We start from the raw sequence: 26,723 nt of genomic DNA on the forward strand, positions 1-26,723 counted from the left end.
ATAAAAACAGCAGGGTTTAAGATTATAAAACTGTTGGTATATTGAATATCTTTTGGGGTAAGTATAAGTCCCCATTTTCCTATACTACATGTCATTGGTAGTCCCCAGGCAATCTGCTGGTCATTTGAGGCCACCTACTCAGCAAATCTTGCTTGTTTTATAACAATTTAGATTCCCATTAAAGAAATGTGGAAGTTGTCCATTTTCTTCAAAAGCTCTTCTAGCCCCTCCAGAGACATCTAGTCCATAAAATTCCTGGAGAGTGAAAATGAGTTTATAGCTCAGAACATCTTTCTCCAATCTGCTGTGCTCCAGATGTGTTGAATACCCAGCACATTTTTGCCATGTTATTTTGAGTATTTGGGGAACTGCAGTCCCAATACATCTGGACAACATTCAGTTAAGGAAAGCTAATATAGCTAAAACTTGTTTTTCAGATGCTGGTATGCTTGTAAAATGAATATGTGTTCATCAAGGCAGCCTACTCTACTCTTCGACCTATTTATGCTTGGAAAAAGTCTCAGGATGACTATGCTCAATTTCTGTGGTTGCTGTCCCAAAGGTGCTTTTTGAAAAGGCAACTGGATTTTGTTTTTTCTTCAAGACATTTCACTTCTCATCCAAGAAGCTTCTTTAGTTCTGACTGAATGGTGGAGGATGGAAGGATTTGTATTCCTTGCAGCCATCTGGTCATTAGCAGTCAATGACCAGATGACTGCAAGGAACATAAATCCTTCCAGGTAGTCAAAACTGAAGAAGCTTCTTAGATGAGAAGCTAAATCCAGTTGGCTTTTGAAGAAGCACCTTTGGGACAACCATGACCTGGATGACTGAGAAACTCCATAAGCATTCTGTTGTTGCTATTGTGATGCAGGAGTCATTCCCAACACCACAAATTCCCAATGTTTTTTTCCTAAGGCAAAAGTTTTCCCACACTGACTGGAACACTTTTTCTTTCAATAGCTATAGTTTCTCCTGTGTATGCTTCTATTTAGCACATTATAACTTTATCAGTTGTCTTGAACTTAACTCTATAGAACACATTCTTCCTCCCTTTGCTAAACTTCTTGTTGGATCTCAAGTAGGAGCTAAGGATTTGTCTCTGGGAAATCCCTGTGGTGAGGTTGGTTTTGGGATTTATTTTTCACTGCACAATTTAAGAACTGCGTGGCTCTGAAAAGCCATGAAATCTTTAGTACCGCCATACAATAGAGGTAGCTTGCAAAAATCCAAATTAATTAGGTATAGCATAATCTCCCTGTGTCTCTCAGTACAGCATTGTTACACTATGGTTTGGGGCATAGTTTCAGTCAAATAAACACAACTGACAAGACAACAGACTCTGTCAAACTCCGTCCCTGAGGGACAGAGGCAGACTAGAAACATAATTAATTAATTAATTAATTAATTAATTAATTAATTAACTAACAAATAAAAATAAAATAAAATAAAATAAAATAAAATAAAATAAAATAAAATAAAATAAATAAAATAAAATAAAATAAAATAAAATAAAATAATAATAAAATAAAATAAAATAAAATAAAATAAAATAAAATAAAATAAAATAAAATAAAATAAAATAAAATACATTGTACATTTCTTACAATGACCACACTATACAGCAGGGATGAAATTCAGCCTGTTCTATCCAGCTTGGGCAAAGCGGTAGCAGCGGCTGCAGGAGGCTCCGCCCACCCGCGCGGATGTCATGAGATTGCTTTTTTGCGACATTTTTAAGTCTCTATGCATGTGCAAAAGGCTTTGTGCATGTGCGGACAACAGCACACGCGAGCGAAGCGAGCAGGCGAGCGAGCGAATGGCACGCACACATTTGTGAACCAGTAGGAAAGGTAAGTGAATTTCACCCCTGCTATACAGCAGTACAGTCAAAGGAATCCGGTGTAGATTTCATCCATTTCGGATACCCTTCAACTTGTGTTTCCTTGTTTGTCCTATCCAAGAGCAAGCAATACAATACTAAAATACACATAACATGCATATAAACATACCCATAGTAAAGGAAGTTGAGTGAAATTGTCTGATGTCAGTAGCATGGGAATCCTTCATAAAAAGGATTGATTCTAGTAGAAATAGTTGAAAGACTAAAGATTTATTACAAATAGTTTGGAAGTCAAAAGCAAAATCTAAGCAAATGCAATTGTCCTCAATTTATTCGGCAGACCTCATTTAGTCTTGAGATGATCATATAATAACAGAACTATTTGATTAAAGCTCTTTGCATGTCTATACTTTGTACAAATAAAGAGCTCTTAGATCATAACATGTGCCAGAACTCAGTATTACGGAGAAACCAATGCAATGGTTTACTCGCTATATGCTTGCTTAAAAATAAGTCCCTTGACTATGCAAATTGTCCTAAACTTACAACTAGTCTCTTTGCAATTGTACAAGTTCTGACGTAGCCCCACTTCCAAAAAAAAACCTATTTACAACCCAGATTAGAAGTTCTGATGTCCAGAGCCTCTTTAGAATCACATGACTGCATTTTAGGCATTCAGTAACTAGCCCACATTAACGAGCATTTGCAGTATCCTATAGTGACATGACCCCAATGTATGATTCCCCCCCCCAGAAACCAGCAGTGATTTTCAGTTTTCAGCAAAAAAACACCCCATAGCAAACAATGGGTTCACCAAACAACTAGTGGCATTCATTTAACAACCATGCTGTTTGCTCTATGACCCGCCACATTCACTTAATGACTGCTGTATGTAAAGTCACAAAATGGGGGCCCGGTCATGTGGTGACCCACTTCATGATTTTCACAACTTACAACTGAAATTGCAGGCTCAATTACGGTCGTAAGTTGAGGACTACCTGTATCCCAAGGAAAACAGGTGACAGAACTTTCCAAAATATAAAGAGTAATTGCCCTAAGTAACATCCCGTTATTAATGGCAGACCTTGACAGACAAACCCTGTTGTCTTGAATCCATCAAATGGGCTTAAGAGAAAGCAAGAGAAAAATTCCTGTTCACCCAGAGGAAAGTTTCTTGATTATTGGATCCTTTGAGCCTTTCCTAAAAGCTGTGAAGAGCAGTCGCAAAGCCAGTGAAAGCTATCATCCGCAAATGCCAGGGTTCACAGCTGCTGATCACTACCTACAGTAAGCACAACTCAGCTGTACATTCACATTTTCCCCCTTGCCACTCAACGTTGAGAGGATAAGTGAAACCTGCAGAGGCGCACAATAAAAGCCTACAAAATTCAGCAAAACTAATGAGCTCAATCAGAATAGGTGCCTCCTGATTGCTCTATTGTCTATCCTATATGCTTTGTTGGTTGGTTGGTTGTTTTGCCGGTTTCAGGTGTTGCTCGGTATAAATACAGAGTCTAGGTATTTGCCTTCATAAGCTTTATGCGTTTATTCAGCTGAATAAAGATAGGTCCCTCAAAGCAAGAGGGGACCTTGAACTCACTTTGACACTCATATTTATATGTTTGCTACATTGTCCACTTCTCCACCCAGAAGCACTGGCACACCCAACCCAGACAAGCTGGCCCACTCTAGATCAGGGGTATCAAATTCAAGGCCTGAGCTTAGATCTTGCCCATGGGGCCACCCTGGAAACAGCAAAGACCCAGGCCCCATTTTTAGGTGTGACGGCGTCCTGCAGCCCTCTGCCAGAGAAAAGACAGCTTGGGGGGACTTCACATGGTACCTTTGCCACAGTGGAGCTTGGGGGGGTCACGCAAGGCCCCCCTGAGCTCTATTTTCACTGGCAGAGGGCTGCAAGAGGCCATCATGGCCAAAAACGGGGCCCAGGGGGGTGTGCAGCCCTCCCCCGGGCTCTGTTTTCACTGGCCAAAGCCTAGAAAATCAAACTAAAAACAAAACAAAAGAAGAAATGTTTCCTCTTTTGCATTTGAGCATGCAAGAACGGACAGGAAATGAGAAAGAGGAAAGACAAAGAAAAAGAAGGAAAAATGGAAAAGAGCAAGGAAGGAAAAATAATGAAAGAAGGAAAGGAAGAAGAAAGGCAAAGAAAGAGGGAAGGAAAAAGAGGAAAAGGACTACAGGTGCCCCCAACATGAGTGATTTCGAGCTGGCCACACCAAGCCCCCCCCAGCCGCCCCAATGTCAAACACAACCCTGATGCAGCCCTCAATGAAATCAAATTTGACATCCCTGCTTTAGATAAAACAAAGAAGCACAGAAATAGTCATCCATCTCCATTGGAGGTCTTCCAAAGACATTGGGTGTCATCTGAGGGACATTGGGTTCCTGAGGAACTTTCCATGACCTTGAAGGCCTGCAGAAGCAAGGGTACCATTTGCACATATACTCCTCAAGGTTATCAATAGATTCCTGTGTTCTGACCTAGGCTCCCTTAAAAAGCAGGAAGCAGAGTCTTGGTCCTGGCAAAACCTCTTTTATTTACACGACTGTGAATTCCTTTCATTCACAGTCAGCAAGACCTGTCCAAACAGTTTTTCAAAGGAATATTTATCAACACAGACCTTATCTCGCTTGGAAGGCTGCCAGGTAACTAGTTTCCAACCGCAGTACAAGGCAAAACCTGGCACAGAGTCTCTCAGAGTCACGGAATGAATGAATTGTTTCCTACAATTCCCACTCCCCATTCACTCCTCTTTTGTTTCCTATGGGAGGGGGCCAATCACCTGCAAGGTGTGGCTTTACTCCCAAGTCGACCCTGCTTTCTGAGTTGTTCTTATCATCTGGCAGCTCTGCGCATGTGCACACTGGGAACAGGCCTCTGCCTCACTGCTGTTTAGCTCCCTCTCTGCCTCCGACGTAGAGCCCTCATCCGAGCTTTCCCTAACCCCCAGGACTGGCCCATATTCCTCCCCAATGTCCTCTCTGTCCGACTCTGGTGCCAGCTCCGCTGGCCACCAGTGGGCCACAACATCCTGGTCAACAGGTCAATGACCATAAAAAAGAATATTTTGTCTGAAGTCGCATTATAATCCGTCTAGGCTAGTTTAACACATCCTGAAGAATGCATAGCCCCTTCCTTCCATTTCAGGTGTCAAAACATCTAGTAACTGTATTTGTATCAGCACTGGCAATGGCATAGCATTCTGAAATGTATCCGAAGACAGATGTTCAGTTTAAGGATGCAAAATTTAACAGAACTGCTAAGGAAATCAGAAAATTTGTCTTAGCTCATTTATCCATTAGCAATTTACAGTAATTCAGGCTTTAGCCCAAGAATCCTTTGAGACTGAAGTGGTTTATAAGTCTCGTTCATTTATTTTATTTTATTTATCAAATTTAAAGACCACCCACCTCACTTTCAGAGTTACTAAATACACAAATAATCACCATTGTACCAACATAAAAAGAGCTCTGGTGGAGCAATAGTTAAAATACAGTATTGCAGGCTAATGCTGCTGATTGCCAACTGCCAGCAATTCAGCAGTTCAATTCTCACCGGCTCATGACTCAGCCTTCCATCCTTCTGAGGTCAATAAAATGATGAACCTGATTTTGGGGGGCAATAGGCTGACTCTATAAACTGTTTAGAGGCAGCTGTAAAGCATTATGAAGCGGTATATAAATGTGCTAATAAGGACAATTCTACAACAATATAAGTGAAGCCCCTTCAACCAGTAGTGGAAAAATGACTTTAAGCTGATAAATTTCATTTTACTTCATTAAGCTTTCCCAGTCTAATATAGTCATCTAATTACATTTCTATAACTTCAATTTAAGGTACGTTTAAGGAAATACAGGTAGTCCTTGACTTATGACCCCAATTGAGCCCAACACATCTGTTACTAAGGGAGACAGTTAAGTGAGTTTTGCCCCATTTTATTACCTTCCTTGTCACATTTGTTAAGTGAATTACTACAGTTGTTAAATTAGTAACACAGTTGTTAAGTGAATCTTGCTTGCCCATTGATTTTGCTGGTCAAAGAGTTGCAAAAAGTGATCACATGACCCCGGGACACTGCAACTGTCATAAATATGAGTCAGTTGCCAAGTTTTGATCACGTGACCATGGGGAACACTGCAATGATCATAAGTGAGAAAAACGATCATAAGTCACATTTTTCAGTGCCATTGTAACTTTGGGGGGGTCACTAAATGAACGCTTGTAAATCAAGGACTACTGTATATCCAATTTCCACACGTCAGTCAAAATCATAGGAAATTGCAATATATATAAATACCATCTTATATCCATAGCACATAAACTGGGAAGACTTGAAAGTTGTTACGGCTTTAAAAGTCAGGATCCATGTAACCAGTTCACCTTGATTTTTCAGGTTAACAGTACATTATGCCGGGATAAATCCTGACAAACTTCCAACAGACTAAGCTTGTCCAGTCATTGAACAGTGCAAAAAATTATCCTTTTTTTTTTTTTTTAAAATAGTTTTTATTGAATATAAATATTAAAAAAGACATACGTAACATATACACAACGAACATTTATACAACATATACACAAAAAGAATATAATTTCTTCTTAAGCATTTTTTCAGAGTGACGTTCTACAATTCTACTTATAATATATTCCTTCACCTTTCTGTAATCTAATAATATTTTTATTACATATATATGTATCAATCGGTAATATATCCCCTATATTTTTTGTATATTTCTAATTTTTAACCAATTATACCAACTATTCCATATTTTATAATAGTCTGATTCTTCTTTTTCTTGTAGTTCTTTGGTTAACCTATCCATTTCAGCGCATTCTAAAATTTTCCCTATTACTTCTGTTTCACTTGGTATTTTTTCTTGTTTCCAATTTCTTGCGTAGATTATTCTTGCAGCAGTTAATATGTGAATTGTAAGATATTTAATATCCTTAGGGTATGATTTGTTAAATATTCCTAATAAAAATGTTTCTGGTTCTTTTTCAATCTGTGTTTTTGTTATTTGTTCCAACCATTTTTTGATGTTAGACCAAAATTTTTTTGCTGCCGGGCATGTCCACCATAAATGATAGAAAGTCCCTTGTGCCTTTTTGCACTTCCAACAAATTGGGCTATTTTTAGGTTGTATTTTTGCCAATCTGGTTGGAGACATATGCCACCGATAAAACATTTTCAGTTGGTTTTCCTTGTACGCCGTTGCTTTCGTTAACTTTAGGTTTTCCTGCCAAAACTTTTCCCATTTTTCCAAAGGTATTGTGTGTTTGATATTTTGAGCCCACTTAATCATCGTTTCTTTGACTGTCTCTTCTTCCAATTTATAGCGTAGGAGAAATTTATAAATTCTACTAATTAATTTATTTTCTGAATCTAATATAATTTTATCTATTTCTTGTTTTTGATTGTAAAAATTATCCTTTTTAAACTTATACAAACTATAGTGTTAACTCCATGTTTCATTTGCTATAAGAACTATGCAAGCAGAAACTCAATAATAACGACACTACATATTCACCAGTCCTAGGATTCACACAAATCTATCTTGCTATTCTAAGTTATCTTACACACAACACTAGTAACTGTCTCACTTCAAAACAAAACAAAAAGTTGCTTCCTCAATTAAATGATATAACGAGAGCATGGATCATTTTCATCCATGCTTAAAATCACTACTGCTCATAAATTCAGTTGCAAATATTTTAAGTTCTTAATTCTTTTTTCTAGAATTCAAGTTTTATGTTCCCTATTCCAAAAGGACAACAGTGTTCTGTTTTTGTAGTATTGCTATCTTATTTTCATTATCTTCTTAACTAATTACTGAACAAAGCACAGCCTGAAACAGATTGAGGGTGTCTACAGTTATTTACTTTCATACAGTAGTAAATCTTGCAACTTCTAGGCTATAAATATTAATTGAAAAATGAAGGGAAAGACATAGCTGTTAACAGTATTGATGCAAATGAGAGAGAACAATATATTCTGGAACAGACTTCAGATGTGTCATGTAGCAGGCACACAAAAACTTTATAATAATGTTCCTGTTGGGATGTCAATTCAGCTAGAAGATGCAAACTAAAAAAAAAGTTTCAAACAACCCAAACAAAGCAATATATCTTAATGTTAAAATATATCTGAAATAATTATGGAGGGGAGAGACAGACAGTGATTGTGGTATACAGTAAATTTCATAAGCGAAGGAAACAACCTAGTAGCGTGAACAATTTCTGAATTATTAGTGATGCGGTGAATTGAAATTTAGCATCTAGCAGAACTTGGTTGCAGTCTGACATTCAGCACAGCCAATCTGTTCCTCATTTCAGTGGAATGATTAGCATTCTTTGCATCCTGAAAATATACATATATTCATATTTAATACACAGAGAGACCCACAGCGATGATTCTTTGACAGTGGCCTTGGTTTATAACTATAGAATCCATTTTCCCAAACCTTCTTGGATATTAAATAGGAGGTAAGGATTTGCCTATGGGAAATCTTACTTGTTAAATGGGTTGATGGTGTTATTTTTTGTACTGCAAGACCAAACCCAGCATCTCCAAAATGCTAAAAAAAGGTGGGTCTGAAAATTATAGTCCCACTCATACTTTAAAGTCATCATACTGCTACCAGCCTTGTGGTCCTTGAGCAGGACATGGAGTAAGGGTGTTCCCTGCTTCGAGATTTCTTTTAATTCCAATACAGACGAGAACTCTGTGCTGACTTTGCACTGAAAAAAATGTTTCCAAAATAATGAAGTTGAGGAAACACCTGCCAGGAATTATTTGTGCATATTACAGCACATTTGAACTGGACTATACTATAGTGTCAATTGAAAGGTTGGCAGTTCAGCGGTTCAAATCCCTAGTGCCGCGTAACGGGGTGAACTCCTGTTACTTGTCCCAGCTTCTCTCAACCTAGCAGTTTGAAAGCATGTAAAAAATGCAAGTAGAAAAATAGGGAGCACCTTTGGTGGGAAGGTAACAGCGTTCCATGAGCCTTTGGCGTTTACTCATGCCGGCCACATGACCACAGAGATGTCTTCGGACAGTGCTGACTCTTCGGCTTTGAAGCGGAGATGAGCACCGCCCCCTAGAGTCAGGAACGACTAGCACATACATGCGAGGGAAACCTTTACCTTTACCTTTATACATAAGATGAGGGCCAGTTCAGCCTAGTGGTTAAAGCATCAGCTAGAATCTGGGAGACTGTGAGTTCTAGTTCCACCTTAGGCACAAAAGCCAGCAGGGTAATTTTGGGCCAGTCACTCTCTCTCAGCCCCAGAAAGCAGGTAATGACAACCTACTTCTGAAACCTTGCCAAGAAAACTACAGAAACTGTCCAGGCAATTACCAGAAGTTAATCCTGATTTAAAGACCAAAAAAAGGGGGGATAAGATATAGGTAGGCCAGAATGTGTAAAATAACTTCACTGACTTTTGTTAGATATACAACTTTGGAAGGGAGAAGGGAGGGGGAAAGTAGATAGACAGGCTACCAGTCAAAACAAAAGGTTTTCTTGTGGGAACCAAGGTCATCCCAACAGGTAGCAAGTGAAGGAGGAGAGGAGTGACCAAGCAGCCTCCCAGCTGCTTTCATTGGACAATGTGACTGGGGAGGGAAATATTTGCTCTTTTAATTAAGGGGAAAACCACGGGAACTTTTAGAGTTGGTTTTCACTAGCTGTGCCAATATGATGTATCCAATAAACATGTTCTTTGAGGAATCTGCCTGCCCCGGAGTTCTGCTTTTGGCGAATGTGTTACTCGGAACGCTGATATTGAAACTTTTTAGAGCAACAGCATCAATCTGGGTTCCATGATCAGAATGGAAGAGAAAGGGGCTTAAGAATGGGACAATTGATAGTATTCCAAAACAATTCCCCTAGCCTCTCTGATAGGGATGCATTGGGGAATTTCTAATGGATTTTTTTTTTTTGTCTGCAGAGCCTCCAGCCAGATCTGATTCATTTTCAGGCTTGATCTTTCTTTTGCGCGTGTGAAAGCTGTGCGCATGTGCGATGGTGCGGTTGCATGCACAGCACGTGGGGAGGAGCCGCATGTTACCACAGATGGCACACGACTGCGCGCAGGGCACGAAGCGCATTCCTGTTTGGCACTCGGTAAGTAAAAGGTTTGCCATCACTGCCCTATATCATTTCAGACAAATGGCTGTCCAATCTTTTCCTAAAAGAAAACTTCTTAAACGTTTTCTTTCAATGGGTATGAGACGCTTCTCACCAGGGCATCTTCTGGCTGCTTTGCTCTCAGTGATACTATTTAGATCAAGGGTGTCAAACTCGCGGCCCCTGGGCCAGATGCATCATGCACTGGCCAGGCCTCCCCCGTTTTAGTGAAGGAGGAAAAAGTCACAATAAGTCACGTGCCGATAACATGATGATGCGAGTCTGACATCCCTGATTTAGATAATCAAAAAATAAAATACTTATTTCACTGACTAACTTAATAATTTTTATTCTAAAAACTTTAATTACATTATTAATTTTCTTCCCCACCCCCACCCCCACCCCCCAAATATGTGGTTGAAATAACAGCATTTTACTTCCAGTTTCAGTGGATTCAGAGTTCCAAGTCAGAATGAATCCTGCAGGGTGAAGAGCTCTAATTGATTACAGCAGATTGTTAATGACTGTGCTCTGAAACAACCATGTGATTGATTCGGTGTTTGCCAAGCTCAGAACTCAATCACTCTTCACTCTTCAAATCATTTGATTGTAAATGCCACTACCAATATTAAAAAAAAAAAATGCAGCTTGAAGATCTCAGCTGGCACACACTAAAACTATCAGAGGTGTGGGAAGCCCCCCACACACAGAAGAATGAAATATTTTGGGAAATATTTAAAAAGGCAGAATATTATATTTCCCTAAAGGAGAAATGGAAACCATGTTCTTAGAGACAGAAGGCAGACTCAGTCTTTCTTTATAGCTCCCAGCAGATATTTTGTGCCCATTAAGAAAGATTGGGCCAGCATATTCACAAAACAAAAGAACTTCCCCTCCAAGAATGTGATTAAAATTTACATTCTCCTCCACCCAAAATTCTAAGAACAGGACATGACCCTTTAGGACATAATAGGATTAACCCACCGCCATTTAACAAAAGACACAAGCCCTTTCATTGCACAGCCCCCCAGAACAGTTCAAACTTCAAAGTTACAGAAACCTATAAAGATCGATCCACTCATTCAATCATTTGGTCAGCTGCCCCAGAACCGCATGCTGCTGGTGGTTTTGCTTCATCAATAAACTTTCTTTCCAATCAGCCTCCATGTTGTTTCCAGCGTCTTTCTTCCAGCTTGGAACTGAACCAGATGGATTTTTATTCTAACGGAGGCCACCACCTATCTTACTATTGGAGAAGAATTTTGACAAAAAGTTTCATTTATCAAGCTTTCAGATGGGTAGTGGTCTCTCCTTTGCAAGGGTGTTTCCAAGCAGATCCTGGAGACCTGTGGAAATACCCTAATTATTAATTTCCTGCATGAAAAAGAAATTGAAATAGATGTTTTACAAAACCCACTCCAGTTTTATGATTGACCGCATGGCCAGCAGTTTTCTAATTGCTTATTTATTGCTGGGTTTGTTTGTTGTCCATTCAATAGCAACTCTGAGCAGTTGCTATACTCTATGTTAATCTTCCATTGCTCTTCAGATCCCAAGAGAGATAAATTTATCTCAGAGATTCCTGCAGCCAATAGCTATGAAGATTTATTTGAGAAAGAAACAGAGCTGTTTGAGTTGGCTTCTCCTGCACACATATAAAGAGAGAGGAAAACACAGAGAAAGAAAGAAAACAGGGTGTGATTCACACTCTCTGGTGTCAGTTTATGATGCTGGGACTGTGTGTGTGAATTGAACTAAGTAACCATGTGGAAAAAGGCTAATGGCGTGCATATTTCCTTCACACTTCCTCCTTGCAGGATGCTGATTAGCTAAGAATGGATCTGTCTCTGCATTTTCTTCACTCAGGCACAATTCCCAGCCATTTGACAAGTAGCTCCAATAACTCTGGATGGATGAGATCAAAGGAACTGTCATTCATTCTCAAGTATCTTTGGCCAATTGTTACCTGCCAATGTATTGGAACCACTATTCTCAGAAAATGTGTTCAAGGTAATAAACTCCAGAAATTATTAGGTTGCAGCTCACATAGAAGCCTCTCCATGCATATCAAAGGCCTCCAGTGCAGAAAATTCCATTTTACCTATGGAGATTCAAGTTCAATGACATCACTAACAATGTGTAACAATGGGAAAAAGCTCCTTGTCTCTCAGTGTTAAATTGTGCACGGGACTGCATCACCTATACAGAGCTTTATGACCAAAGAGTTTGTAAATATGTAAGATTTAATTCAAAATTATCCAAACATTGTATGTTATATTTGCTTAAAAATAAATCCAAATCCTGTAATTTGCAGGAATTCTTTCCAAATGGGGGAAAGAAAAACTGGAACAGATATTTCTATGAGTATATGAACCACAGATTTATGACTCACGACTTCTGTATTAAAATATTAGCAAAATTCCTTTAACCTTGGCAGTAAAACTATATATATATATATATTACCGTCAACTTTTGGTTGTAATTCTTTAAAGTTGTCCTTCTCTGGCAGGCATACGGGGAAATGCGAATTCCACCAATATCTCGAGTAGCAGAATGATCTTCATCTACCTAAGTAGATGGGGAGAAAAGATACCATTTGTCAATCCAACAAGTCGGAGAACAAAGGTTTCAAACCATTTCAAATGAGTATCTTGATCTCTCATAAGTATATGTTCTGCACAATCACCTCCGACCATATTTACAGACCCCTCACATCCTGGACATAAATTGTTTCAATTCCTACCCTCAAAACGATGCTATAGAGCACTGTACACCAAGACAACTAGAGACAAGAACATTTTTTTCCTGAATGCCATCACTCTGCTAAACAAATAATTCCCTCAACACCGTCAAACTACTCACTAAGGCTGCATTACTATTGCTATTGGTCTCCTCATCGTTCCTGTCGCCCATCTCCTCCCACTTGTGATTGCATGACTGTAACTTTGTTGCTTATATCTTTGCAATTTATACTGATATTGATTGTTTCCTAGTATGATTTGATTGCTTATTGTACCATATGACTGTCTCTGGGTGTTGCGCCTTGTAATTCTTGACAAATATATCTTGTCTTTTTATGTACACTGACAGCATATGCACCAAAGGCAAATTCCTTGTGTGTCCAATCACACTTGGCCAATAAAGAATTCTATCTATTTATCTTCTATTCACATTAAAGTGGATACAGATAAAGCTCTTCCTTGTTGTCCCATTTGAAAAATTTTAAGATTTATGGGACGAGTCCAACATATAGAGTCCATGCTCCATGCACATAATTATTAATTTCCTTGCGATGCAAGACCTACAAAATTATAGGAATTAGAAAGTTAGGTAGGACCTATTTATCCATTTGTTCATTCCTTTTGTTAATAAACAGAACACTTGGACACTTAGATAAATGTTTTTCAAAAGAGCATAAAAAACCTGTGTTGGGTTTATGTGTAGGCCTACCCATAGACCCAACCAGTTAACAATCAATATGTGGCCTTAAGGAGAAGCACAAACATTTTAAACATACATATTCATGTTTTTATTCAGGATGTCATCATCCTGTCATCATGCAGGCATTAAGTAGGCAACAAGAAGAATTATATAGAGTTTTCATTTTGGGTTAAGCAATCAGGGCTATCCTAGATCTGCTTAGAATAGAATAGAATAGAATAGAATAGAATAGAATAGAATAGAATAGAATAGAATAGAATAGAATAGAATAGAATAGAATAGAATAGAATAGAATAGAATAGAATAGAATAGAATAACAGAGTTGGAAGCGACCTTGGAGGTCTTCTAGTCCAACTCCCTGCTTAGGCAGGAAACCCTACACCACTTCAGACAAATGGTTATCTAATCTCTTCTTAAAAACTTCCAGTGTTGGAGCATTCACAACTTCTAGAGGCAAGTTGTTCCACTGATTAATTGTTTAATGGTCAGCAAATTTCTCCTTAGTTCTAAGTGGCTTCTCTCCTTCATTAGTTTCCACCCATTGCTTCTTGTCCTGCCCTCAGGTGCTTTGGAGAATAGCTTGACTCCCTCTTCTTTGTGGCAACCCCTGAGATATCGGAACACTGCTTGTTTTATTATTCCTCTCTTTTCCTTTTCTTGTAAATTTTTTTGAGTCCTGAATTCTCACCAATTGTCTAGTCTCTGCCTTGAAATACAATAATATTTCCTTGATTTAGACAGAATTGTTTTCAGGAAAATGGAAGAGTTAACATAGGAGAATCGGATTAAACAGAAACTTTGTACTTCTGACTGAAAGGCATAACTACACTATCCCATATGTACTGTAGGAGTAACACCAATTCAGTTCTACACAAACAGAATGATTAACAGAAATCTCAAATGAACTTTGTATAACCAAAACCCAGAGTAGAATTCATATAAAAATTGTAATGAAATAAAAACAGAGCGAAAATACTCTGCTATGAATATGTTTAAAGCAGCTTGTGATGCTTTGCTATCTGAATGAGCTTAGTGTAGGCTACTTTGCCACCTCTAGAAATAAGGAAGAGTTGAAATAAAGGTTAATTGGTTTTTAAGGGTTTTCAAATTAATTCTGCTGTAATTTAATTGGAGCTACATGAAATAGACATTGCTTATGTTACGATCAGCTAATTTTAGATGAGGGTCAGTGACAAATATTGGACTCTAGTAGAGTGACAAGACCTGCCCACTGCAGAAAGGTCACTCTTACCTAGGAGGTGAGAGAAAACTGCTAGGATTTGATGCTATAATTAGGCAGAATAAGGCAAATTTAGGATATCAGCATAGAAGAGCAAATTGTGTACTTAAAAAAGTATTTGCGTTCTCCACAATCAAGCTCCAATTAGTTTTAACTAGAAATGATAATGTAATTGATCTAAAACAAGGAAATGTTCAGGTAATCAAATAATTACAAAATTGGGGATATTCAAACGTCAGTTGAGACAATAATTGTTTAGTTAATTTATTCAATATACTTATCAGCTATCTTAGAGATCAAAAGAAAAGGGATGTTGTGAGGATGTAGAATAATAAAACATATTGCCTGCACAAAGTCAGTACCGATAATTTAGAACAGCCTGAAAACAAATCAAATTAAAATGGCTCACTCCACCCAATGAGATAATCAAATTAAAACAAATTCCATTCAGCATCTCAGTGGCACCCATAAAAGGAAGCAATAAAGAAAAAAATTATTGTTTTAGCTCTTCTAAGAGACTATGAGGGTGAGATCAGATACTCTCATACATTGTCTACCACAGCAGTCAAACTCTTTTTAGAAGATTAAGTAATAAACTGTGTCATGGAGGCACACACAGAGACGGCATGAAGAAACTATCAAGAGCATTAAACAACATAATAAAGTATACAGAAACGGGGTTGTTTTAACTCACCTTTTAAACATGATCAATGAGGTGCTTAGCTGGACTCCATAGGACAATAAATTCTAGAACCTGGGACCTGCTGAGGTGAACCATTTCTATAGACTAGAAGTTCCCAACCCCTGGGCTGCAGCCCACTATTGGGCTGTGACCTGTTCAGAACCGGGCCGCAGAATCGGGAGGCGAGCGCATGTGCAGCTCCACCTGTGTGATCAGCTGCATTTGCGGTACATGTGCGCACATCATTTGCATGGAACCATCCCCTCTTCCTCCCTACCTCCACCAGTCTGCAAAGCCGGAAACATTGGGGACCACTGCTATAGATGTCCAGAACCAAAGAGATATGTAAAGTATAGCCATTTTTGAAGACCACAATGAGTATGGACATTCAGGTGGGAAAAAAAAATCAATCACATAACTGGTTCAAGATGGGACATGGATCCTCTTAGTCACAAAGTTTCATCTTGTGGAAAATTCTACCCGCATCCCAAAAAGCAAAACCGCTGGCTATTTTGCTGTGGTAGAAAACCCTGAAGTCCTAGCACTAGCCCTTAGACTTATATACCGCTTCACAGTGTTTTACAGCCCTCTTTAAGTGGTTTACAGAGTCAGCCTATTGGTCCCAACAATCTGAGTCTTCATTTTACCGATCTCGGAAGGATGGTAGGATGGGTCAACCTTGAGCTGGTCAGGATTGAATTCTTGGCAGTGGGCAGAGTCAATCTGCAATACTGCATTCTAACTACTGTGGCTCCATGGCGCTAATAATGTCTCTCTCTTTTTATGTGGAAACTTTGTTTGAATTGATGATAATGGGCCAGTCATTTTTTTTTAGTAAATTAACACTCTTTGTAAATTAAAAATAAATAAATAAATGTGATTAGTTTTGGGGCCAAGGAGAAAAAGAAATGAAGGCTGTGATGGATGAAAAAGGAATTCATATCATGTATATGGGTAGAACTGGGAATCTCCACAATTTTCATGTGATGTTTTGGGGATGGTTGGCTGGTTACTTTAATGTGCAAAGCTACGTATACTTCAAAATGGCACTTGCACCACTAAAATTACTAGTTTGTGGCAACAGTACCAAGTCAAATTCATCAACATGCTTGGAGATGTCTAGCACTAGACATGTGCAAAGCTACGTATACTTCAAAATGGCACTTGCACCACTAAAATTACTAGTTTGTGGCAACAGTACCAAGTCAAATTCATCAACATGCTTGGAGATGTCTAGCACTAGACATGTGCAAAGCTACGTATACTTCAAAATGGCACTTGCACCACTAAAATTACTAGTTTGTGGCAACAGTACCAAGTCAAATTCATCAACATGCTTGGAGATGTCTAGCACTAGCACTAGCCCTTAGACTTATATACCGCTTCACAGTGTTTTACAGCCCTCTTTAAGTGGTTTACAGAGTCAGCCTATTGGTCCCAACAATCTGAGTCTTCATTGGATGGTTGGCTGGTTACTTTAATGTGCAAAGCTACGTATACTTCAAAATGGCACTTGCACCACTAAAATTACTAGTTTGTGGCAACAGTACCAAGTCAAATTCATCAACATGCGTGGAGATGTCTAGCACTAGCACTAGCCCTTAGACTTATATACCGCTTCACAGTGTTTTACAGCCCTCTTTAAGTGGTTTACAGAGTCAGCCTATTGGTCCCAACAATCTGAGTCTTCATTTTACCGATCTCGGAAGGATGGTAGGATGGGTCAACCTTGAGCTGGTCAGGATTGAATTCTTGGCAGTGGGCAGAGTCAATCTGCAATACTGCATTCTAACTACTGTGGCTCCATGGCGCTAATAATGTCTCTCTCTTTTTATGTGGAAACTTTGTTTGAATTGATGATAATGGGCCAGTCATTTTTTTTAGTAAATTAACACTCTTTGTAAATTAAAAATAAATAAATAAATGTGATTAGTTTTGGGGCCAAGGAGAAAAAGAAATGAAGGCTGTGATGGATGAAAAAGGAATTCATATCATATATATGGGTAGAACTGGGAATCTCCACAATTTTCATGTGATGTTTTGGGGATGGTTGGCTGGTTACTTTAATGTGCAAAGCTACGTATACTTCAAAATGGCACTTGCACCACTAAAATTACTAGTTTGTGGCAACAGTACCAAGTCAAATTCATCAACATGCTTGATGGAGATTCTCAGTCATCCAGATTATGGTTGTCCCAAAGGTGCTTTTTCAAGAGGCAACTGGGCTTGTTTTTCTTTGAAGATTTTTGCTTCTCAGCCAAGAAGCTTCTTCAGTTCTGACTGGATGGTGGGAAATGGACTTATACTCCTTGCAGACAGCTGGTCATTTGCATTCTTTTAGAGTCATTGAAAGAATGCAAAGGGCCAGCTATCTGCAAGGAGTATAAATCCTTCCATTCCCCACCATACAATCAGAGCTGAAGAAGCTTCTTGGATGAGAAGTGAAACAAGAAAGTCCAGTTGCCTCTTGAAAAAGCAGCTTTGGGATAACATGCTTGCAAGTTTCTGAGGTTGTCATTGATTATTATTGAATTTAAAAGTAAGAACCAATCTTTTGAATTCTGATAAAAAAAAGTAAATGAAAATTCATGCAAGGGATAGACTATTAATGTCACACTGTCTGTTAAGGATATTGTTGTTGTGTTACCAACCAGCAGAGTGTAGAGCACAGAGAAACGTTGCTGAGAGCAATGAATAAGAGATGTGCAAACTAGTTTATCAAAAGTTTACTTTATAGTGAAAAAACAATCTTGTAGTCTTTTAAATCAATCCAAGTCTTTGCCAGTTAAATCAGTCCAGTGATACAAAAACTCTTCTTACCACACAAACAGTAGTTGGTTAGAATAACAAACTCACTCTGGTTCACAAACCACGATGGTAGCAGATCCATCCAACGATGATAGCACAATGGTAGCAACTCCACACACTATGGTAGCTTATCATCAACTGAATATTTTACAGTACCTTTCTTAAATACGTTTACAACTAGTGATTATCTAATTACAGCATGACTCAGCATTACAATGAATCAGCAGGAAAAATTTTAAAGTCACACAATACATATCCATGTTAAAGTCACAGAACACATATATTGCCTGGACAACTTGTTAGGCTCAAACCATATCCTAACACTGTCAAATGACTAAGCTACCATGAGCAGTTAGTATTGAACGGGTTTTCAAATTCCATTTAATGTTTGCCTAGCTAGAGACTTATTTTTCTGCATGAGACTGAATAATAAATGTCAGAGATATCATTGCTGCCCACCCAAGTCAAAGTGCAAAGTATTTAAGCCCAGGCAAGTAATGTTGGCTTCGAAGACCATTCCTGGTAGTCCAACTTGTATTGATGATACAACAATTATACCCCATGACAGTCAGTATGGTGAAGCAATTAAGGCATCATACTAGAAACTAGGGGTCTTTGAGATCTAATTCCACCTGAGGCACAAACCCAGTTGGATAATCTTGGGTCAGTCACACACTCTCAGATCTAGGAAGCAGCCAAGGGCAAATCACTTCTGAAAAACCTTGCCAAGAAAACTGCAGGGACTTGTTCTGGAAGTCGCCAGAAATCAACACTGACTCTTTCAGGCATGCATGCATGCATGCATGCATGCATAAATAAATAAATAAATAAATAAATAAATAAATAAATAAATAAATAAATAAATAAATAAATAAATAAATATCTTTTTTGCAGTATCACCTATCTTCATTTTTTTTCTCTTGCTCCACAAGATCCAGTAGAGTTCCAGTTTCTTCTATGAAACAACATCATCTAATGGGACCCAGAAGACAAGCTTTTTCTATTGTGTTACTTGCCCTTTGGAACAGCATCCCCTATTGTATTTCAAATAATTTGCTTTCCTCTTATGATCTCCATAAGATGCTCTTTACTACCTGCTTATTGTAACTAAGGTAGCCACATCAACGTGAGGTGCTATTCAGCCGGTTTGTACTAGTTCAGGTGAACCAATAGCGGCGACTGCAGGTAGGACCGCCCATCCGCCCGGATGTAATGCCATCCTATTTAGCCACATTTTTGAAGCCGGGCACATGCACGGAAGGCTGGGCGCATGTGTGGATGGTGCACACGCAAAGAGAGTGTGTGCGCATGTTGCGAACCGGTGGTAAGAATATTGGAAACCCACCGCTGACATCAACAATGTTGAATGGTGCCGTGAAATTTAATCAGTGACTATAACAAGGAGACGTATCTACTGCAACATGGAAGTAGATGTGTTTTCAAAGATTACAAAAGAGCAGGAAAAGTTGATTGATTGATGATTTTAATCGGACAGGGATTCTTAACTTTCTGTATCTTAAATCCCAGCTTTCACACCATCAAAGAAACACCAAACCTCCCTTATTTATGTGTTTAAGATGTATAAGAAGTGTGAGAAGCTTATTTATATGTATACAGACATCATAGAATAGAATAGAATAGAATAGAATAGAATAGAATAGAATAGAATAGAATAGAATAGAATAGAATAGAATAGAATAGAATAGAATAGAATAGAATTTTTTTATTGGCAAGTGTGATTGGACACACAAGGAGTTTGTCTTGGTGCATATGCTCTCAGTTTACATAAAAGAAAAGATACGTTCATCAAGAATCATAAGGTACAACACTTAATGATAGTCATAGGATACAAATAAGCAATCAGGAAACAATATCAATATAAATCGTAAGGATACAAGCAAGAAAATTACAGTCATACAGTCATAAGTGGAAGGGGATGGGTGGTGGGAACGATGAGAAGATTAATAGTAGTGCAGATTTAGTAAATAGTTTGACAGTGTTGAGGGAATTATTTGTTTAGCAGAGTGATGGCGTTCGGGAAAATCATAACTTTTATATTTACATTTGTGGTAGGCTGGAATAAGAAATCAGGTTCAATCAAGCTGTATGTTTACTTACATGATGTTATGCGGTTCACTTACTTTAGGTTTATAGATGTCCTCTATGCCTCTCCTGGAACATCCTTAAGAATGGAATTTTTATTATTGTGCTAATTAGCTAGTGACTAATTAGAGTTCAGGCAGCACTGAAGAATAAGTACTGCCATACAGCTTTATCTCTTCCTGCTATAAATGCAGGGTCAGCTGGTAAGAATCATGAGTACAATCTTGGCCCTTTTTATATATCAAAGTGGTTGGGTTGTAGTTGCAGGAATTTAATGTTTTCACACTATGAATGTTTGTGTTTCTTCCATTTCCTTATCAGTTACAAAGCAAATCTTTATTTATTTGGAATCTTTTGCAGTCTGGGAAGATGCTCAAACCATCTTTGATTGATTATCTCTGTGAGATCTGTGTGACCCTGGTGTTTTGCTCTTGGCATTTCTAGGTTTAAGAGACCAAGCAGCCACTTAACCTGCTAATTTTGAACTGAATAAAATGGCCATTTGGACCTTCTCCATTTGCTTGTTTCTTGATAAGTGATTTTTACCAAGACACAATTTTAAGCACTTCAAATTTCAGAGGCTTATCTTGTCTCCCACCTAGATTACTTTTTCAATCCTTTGGTGGTAAGAGTATTATGGATTGAGAACCAAGGCACCAAATAGGTGTTTTTTTCAACCGGCTCTTCTGTAAAAGAGTGGAAACAAGAGTTTGTAGAAATCATCTATAAATGTATGAAATTATTTGTTATAATTCTCATTTGGCCCTGATTTTTAGGAGACATAATTGCGCATCCACTTAGCTACTTTATAAGGTCTGTACTTTAGAATTCACCATTAAAGTATAATTCACTGTTTAAATTATGATCAAGCCTGAAATAATTTTGTTGCAACTTATTGAATCCCATTTAGCTCACTCGCCAGGACAGATTCAGATGCACACACAGTATTTTTTTTTCCTTTCAAAAATACATTGCAAAAATTACAAGTAAATTGAGTTTTTTAAAGATAAAGAGGGGGGGAGGGAGAGAGGGAGGGAGGGAGAGAGAAATCTAGGGGGATGACAGTAAAAAAGCTTCTCTGTGTACCTACTCTTCCTTTTCTACAGTACTTAAATATCTCAGTAAAGAACTAATCTATCTGGAACTACTGTGTTTTTCAAACTGAGCTGTTCTATATAATTTCGAGCTTGTGAAACATATTTTTTAAAGAAAAGAAACAGCATCCTTTTGCTAAACTCTGTGTTTTTCCCACAGGGATACCACTTATCCTCCACTCAGCCTTTTCTTGGATTTCCAGAGCCCAGTTTAAATGTCCCCATGTTACTGTGCCCACTGTCTTGTTGGATGGGGGAGGGGTGGGGTGAATGCATTTACCTAATTTGGGGTATCTTATACAACACACGGCACAGAAATCGCTTAACATCAGACAGAGGCTGAGTTGCCATTGGACTACAAAAGAAGTCATCTCCTTCTGGGGAAAGCCCCCAACTTTTCATGCAAAAGCCCTTTGTTATTCTAAAATATTTCCAAGTAGGGTCAAGATCTTGAAGCATTAACACCAGTATGTATATAATCTTGAATTACCTGTACTTTTCGGAGTATAAGACGCACTTTCTCTCCCCCCGAAAAGTGGGTGAAAATTATGGTGCGTCTTATACACCGAATGTTGCCGAAGCCATGCCCATCTGCTGGCCCCAGCCCTTTGGCTGTTTTCGGCCTCCACGCATCACATTTTCGGCCTCCACACTCCCCATTTTTAGCCTCCATATGTTTCATTTGTGGCTGGTTCCAGGAAGCGGGGATCAGCAGCAAATAGGCCGCGCCAAACGGGCAGCTGCAACAGTGAACAGGCAGCACTGAATGGGCCGTGCCGAATGGGCCACAGCAGCAGCGAACGCGCTGTGCTGAATGGGCCGTGCCAGTGGCAAACAGGCCGCAGCAAATGGGCCACACCAAACAGGCTGCAGTGGCAGCAAATGGGTGGCAAAAGGGCCATGGCAGCAAACAGGCCATGGTGAATGGGCCACAATGAATGGGCCAGGTGAATACCAGATGGATGCTGGGAGGCAAAGGCAGATTTTTTTTTCTTGTTTTCCTCCCCCAAAAAGGTAGGTGTGTCTTAAAGTCCGGAGCGTTTTATACTCTGAAAAATACGGTATATAGTTTGCCTTCGTGTAACAGCTTCTTAAATACCTATGCTTATTCAATCAGGAATGTTGAATTTTTTTTTCCTTGAAAAGACGCTTTTGCAGCAAAACATCCTCTTTTGCAACAAAGAGGATGAACATTTTTTATTTTTATTTTTATTGCTCGGAAGCATTGAAACAGAGATTGGGGAAAATCTCATTGCCAGAGATGCTGCAATTATATCAGAGGGATGAACTAGAATGGGCTTTGTAAAAAGCAAGGATCCCCCTTGGTTTAAATAACTCATATTCAGCAATTCCTTTATAATCAATAGATCTCATCAGTTATAGCATGTCAATAATGCTATACATCTATTTCATTTAAAGGCGATATACAAATCTTAAGTTAATTACAATGAATTCTTCAGAAAGTCTTTTAAAACTCTGGATGATTTCGATGTTGAAATTAATAAATCTGCTGGGAGCATTTGATAGCATTAAATTTCTTTTAAATCCATTTTAGCAAGTCAATGAGAATTGACTGGAAAGATAATCCATAAATGCTGTTATATATGACATGAGATCAATTGTAACTTTTGTAGATTTGTGTTGGGGTAATTGAACAAATTTATACATACCCTGTTTCCCCCAAAATAAGACATCCCCTGATAATAAGCCCAATTGGGCTTTTGAGTGCATGGCAATAAGGCCAAGCACTTATTTCAGGGTTCAAAAAAATATAAGACAGGGTCTTATTTTTGGGAAAACACAGTACTACCATCTTTGGCGTCATTCCTTTTTGTGAAAATGGTTTTCGAGAAATTGGAAAAATTCAACCTCAGGCATATACATTGATGAAACATAAGAAATTAATTCAATTTTCCAACTTATGGAAAATTGAAATACATACACTATTGTATTTCTTAAAAGAACTATATTGTAAATGAAAGAAGATGGGGAAAAAACTCAAGCTGTTAGCTGCAGGTAACTTCACTCTTCAAAATCCATATTTTAATGACATCAGACAAGTATATAACCTTTGTATGGCCAAGGGCTCTACTTGACATGAGCAGTAGCTAGGGAAGCCCACTTCAAAGGTGAGAACAGAGAAAGGAGGTGTGAGGTGCTCTCACATTCAAGTTTCTAACTTAGAGGCAGTTTGGGAGAAGATTTGGGAATTATTCTCTAAACCCTCAGAGATGTACGTAGCCCTAGAGATTCTGATTGAGCCTGTCTGATGAGAGAATTGTTGTCATAGAGTTGATCTTTCTTTGGTCAGCAATTAACTCTGACTAGGTAGACCAACAAACAAACAACCAGGAGAACCTGAGCTGAAAATAAGTCCGAAAAATAAGGTTTTCAGAAAAAGAGCATGTGAAGGGAGAGACATGAGACTAAAAAAGAACTGGAGTAGCCATTAAAAGCTGATGCCCATGGGCAAAAATGAGGACAAGAGCTAGAATCCAGATGCTAGATCATAATAATACCTCTAGTTTAGATTTATGGGTGCAATGGTGCATGTAGAATAATTGAGGAAAAACTGCTGGCAAAAACTGCTAATTCTTAGTAGTACTACTAAAATAGTAGTGCTAGCACTATTGATTGGGCATGTTAATACATGCCACATTAGTTAATTATGGTGGATATTTTACTCTTGATTTGTGTACTTTCAAAAACACAGTTTATTTGTTGTTTCTTGTGTTGCAAAATTCATTCTGAAGTTGGTATCTGCCTCCATGCCAGGCAGTGTATCTAGTCACTAATTTATGCCTACGTATTAAGAAGTCTAACCATACAGCTTTGTACTTTTCTAGGTTTACAATATTTTTTTAACTCTTTTTAAAACCTTTTTCTTCAACAAATCCAGCTGCAATAATGGCTAAAAATATAATTCCTGCAACATTCTAAACAATAGCTCCACCTGGTGGGGCATTTTGGATTCTTGCTGTACGTTTGAATGCAGTAGATCCATTTTTCAGACTCATTCAAAATTCAGTCATTAATTCATAAATTGCCTTAATGCACCCGGAGTGTAAACATACTGTGCTGAATTATACAACACAGTAGCCTGAAGAAATTTCAAATAGTCTTATATTCGCATCAGGTTGTACAGACCAACTGTTACCTCCTGCAAAATCCAGATGGCAAGATCAGAATAGAGCTGGAAGAGACATTGGAGGTCTTCTAGTCCAACCCGGGGTGAAATCTACTTACCTTCCTAACCGGTTCGGAAGTGCACGTGCCATGCGTAACTTCTGCGCTTGGACCCTCTGCTCATGCGCAAACCCTTCTGCACATGCACAGAGGGTAAAAAACAGGTTACTTCCTGGTTAAAACCAGGAAGTAATGATGACTGGGTGGGTGGGCGGAGCTTTGCACCACCATTGCTACCAGTTCTCCGAACCACTGGCCGCCATCGCTACAGGTTATTTATTTATTTATTTATTTATTTATTTATTTATTTATTTATTTATTTATTATTGCCATTTATATGCCGCCTTTCTCCCTGGGGACTCAAGGCGGCTTACAAAATGACAATTTCCAATACAAATCACAATGAAATAAAATTAAAATCAGTGACCCTATTAAAAACAGTTTAAAATTATGGCAGTGTACCCACAAATGGATCAGTTGAGTTGACGAAAGAGCCACGTCTTCAGCTCACGACGGAAGGAAAGAAGGTCAGAGGCTGTCCTAAGCTCGGTGGGGAATCCATTCCAGAGGGTCGGGGCTCCCACAGAGAACGCCCTCCTCCTGGGGGCCGTCAGCCGACATTGTTTGGCCGACAGCACCCTGAGGAGGCCGACTCTGTGAGTGCGCACAGGACGGTGGGAGAGAGGCTGGAGATGGTCCTGCAAGTACCCCGGGCCTAACCCCGGGTTCAGCTGAACCGGTCCAAACCGGGACCATTTCACCCCTGGTCCAACCCCCTGCTCAAGCAGGAAACCCTATGCCACTCAGACCGGCTGCTATCCAGTCTTTTCTTTAAAACCTCCAGTGATGAAGCACCTACAACCTCTGAAGGCAAGCTGTTCCACTAGTTAATTGTTCTCACTGTTAGGAAGTTTCTCCTTAATTCCAGGTTGCTTCTCTCCTTCATTAGTTTCCATCCATTGTTGGATGGAAGTCTTGCCATCTAGTGCTTTGGAAAATAAGTTGACTCCCCTCTTCTTTGTGGCAGCCCCTCAAATACCGGAATACTGCTATCATGTCACCCCTAGTCCTTCTTTTCTCTAGACTAGACATATCCAATTCCTGCACCCGTTCTTCATCTGTTTTTGTCTCCACGCCTTTAATCATCTTAATTGCTCTTCTTTGCACTTTTTCCAACATCACAACATCATTTTTGTAATGTGGTTATATAAACTGGATGCAGTGTTCCAGGTGTGGTCTTACTAAGACTTTATAAACTGGTACTAAGATTCTAGGCTTCTGTTTATACTGCCAATGATTGTATTAGTTTTTTGGCTGCTGCTGCACATTGCTGGCTGGCTTATGTTTAAGTGGTCATCCACTAGGACTCCAAGGTCCCTCTCACAGTTACTGTTTTTGAGCAGGTTTCGCCTAATCTATACTTGTACCATTGGTTTTTCCTGCCTAGATGTAAAACATTGCTTTTCTCCACATGAAATTTCATGTTGCTGGATAGGGCTCATTGTTCAAAGCTATCTTTTTGGATCCTGACCTTGTCTTCTGTGGGGGTTAGCTATTCCTGCTAGTTTAGTGTCATCTGCAAATTTGATTAGTTCCCCTTCTATCTAAACTTGTAATATCCCACTGCTTACTTCCCCCCATGTAGATGTATCATGTACCATGCAGATGTAATGGTCTACTTTGTCGAATGCCTTGCTGAAGTCTAAATATATTTAAAATGTCCACAGCATTTTGCTGGTCTACTAATTTAGTCACTTTGTCAAAGAATGAAATAATATTGTTTTGACATGATCTGTTTTTAACAAACCCATGCTAGCTTTTAGTTATAACTTCATTTGTTTCCTAATGACAAAAAAATGCATCTGTGTTGTGACCCCGACTCCCAAGCCTGTCCTAACAGAGGAAGAGGACTCAGAAGGTGATGGGGAGGAACTGACAAGGCCTCCCTCTCCAGGACCCTCCTCTCTGGCAATGCCTCAGGTTCCATCCGAAGGCCAAGATATGCCAGGAGGAAAGCATATTGGAACAACAACAGATAGGGAGCGAGGATGATGAATCCTGGCTTGATCCCAGGCAGCGTCAGACGGAGAAGCGTGCGCAGCAATGAAAGAGGCGTGGCCAAAGATTGAGCTGAGTCACTGAGCCACACCCCACAAGGAATAAAAGTGGGTGTGA

At 39.0% G+C, this 26,723-nt stretch overlaps 1 protein-coding gene across 4 annotated transcripts in view; it reads right to left on the reverse strand.

The window, feature by feature from the left end:
* Positions 1–26,723, reverse strand: part of DNTT (DNA nucleotidylexotransferase) — a 192,861-nt gene that overhangs the window by 147,669 nt on the left and 18,469 nt on the right. Inside the window, exons 3-4 of one of the 4 annotated variants that reach the window (XM_070945614.1) lie at positions 12,850–12,886; positions 12,458–12,534 (exon numbers count right to left, since the gene is read on the reverse strand). In XM_070945614.1, the coding sequence (XP_070801715.1) occupies positions 12,458–12,534; positions 12,850–12,886 (114 nt within the window). Of the gene's footprint in view, positions 1–12,457; positions 12,563–12,849; positions 12,887–23,360; positions 23,383–26,723 lie in introns of all 4 variants that reach the window. The other 3 variants (XM_070945613.1, XM_070945616.1, XM_070945615.1) reach the window with 3 other exon arrangements.

Source organism: Pituophis catenifer, unplaced genomic scaffold, assembly GCF_029215685.1.
Source record: "Pituophis catenifer annectens isolate HBS135680 unplaced genomic scaffold, rPitCat1.0.hap2 SCAF_6, whole genome shotgun sequence".
Lineage (NCBI taxonomy): Eukaryota > Metazoa > Chordata > Lepidosauria > Squamata > Colubridae > Pituophis > Pituophis catenifer.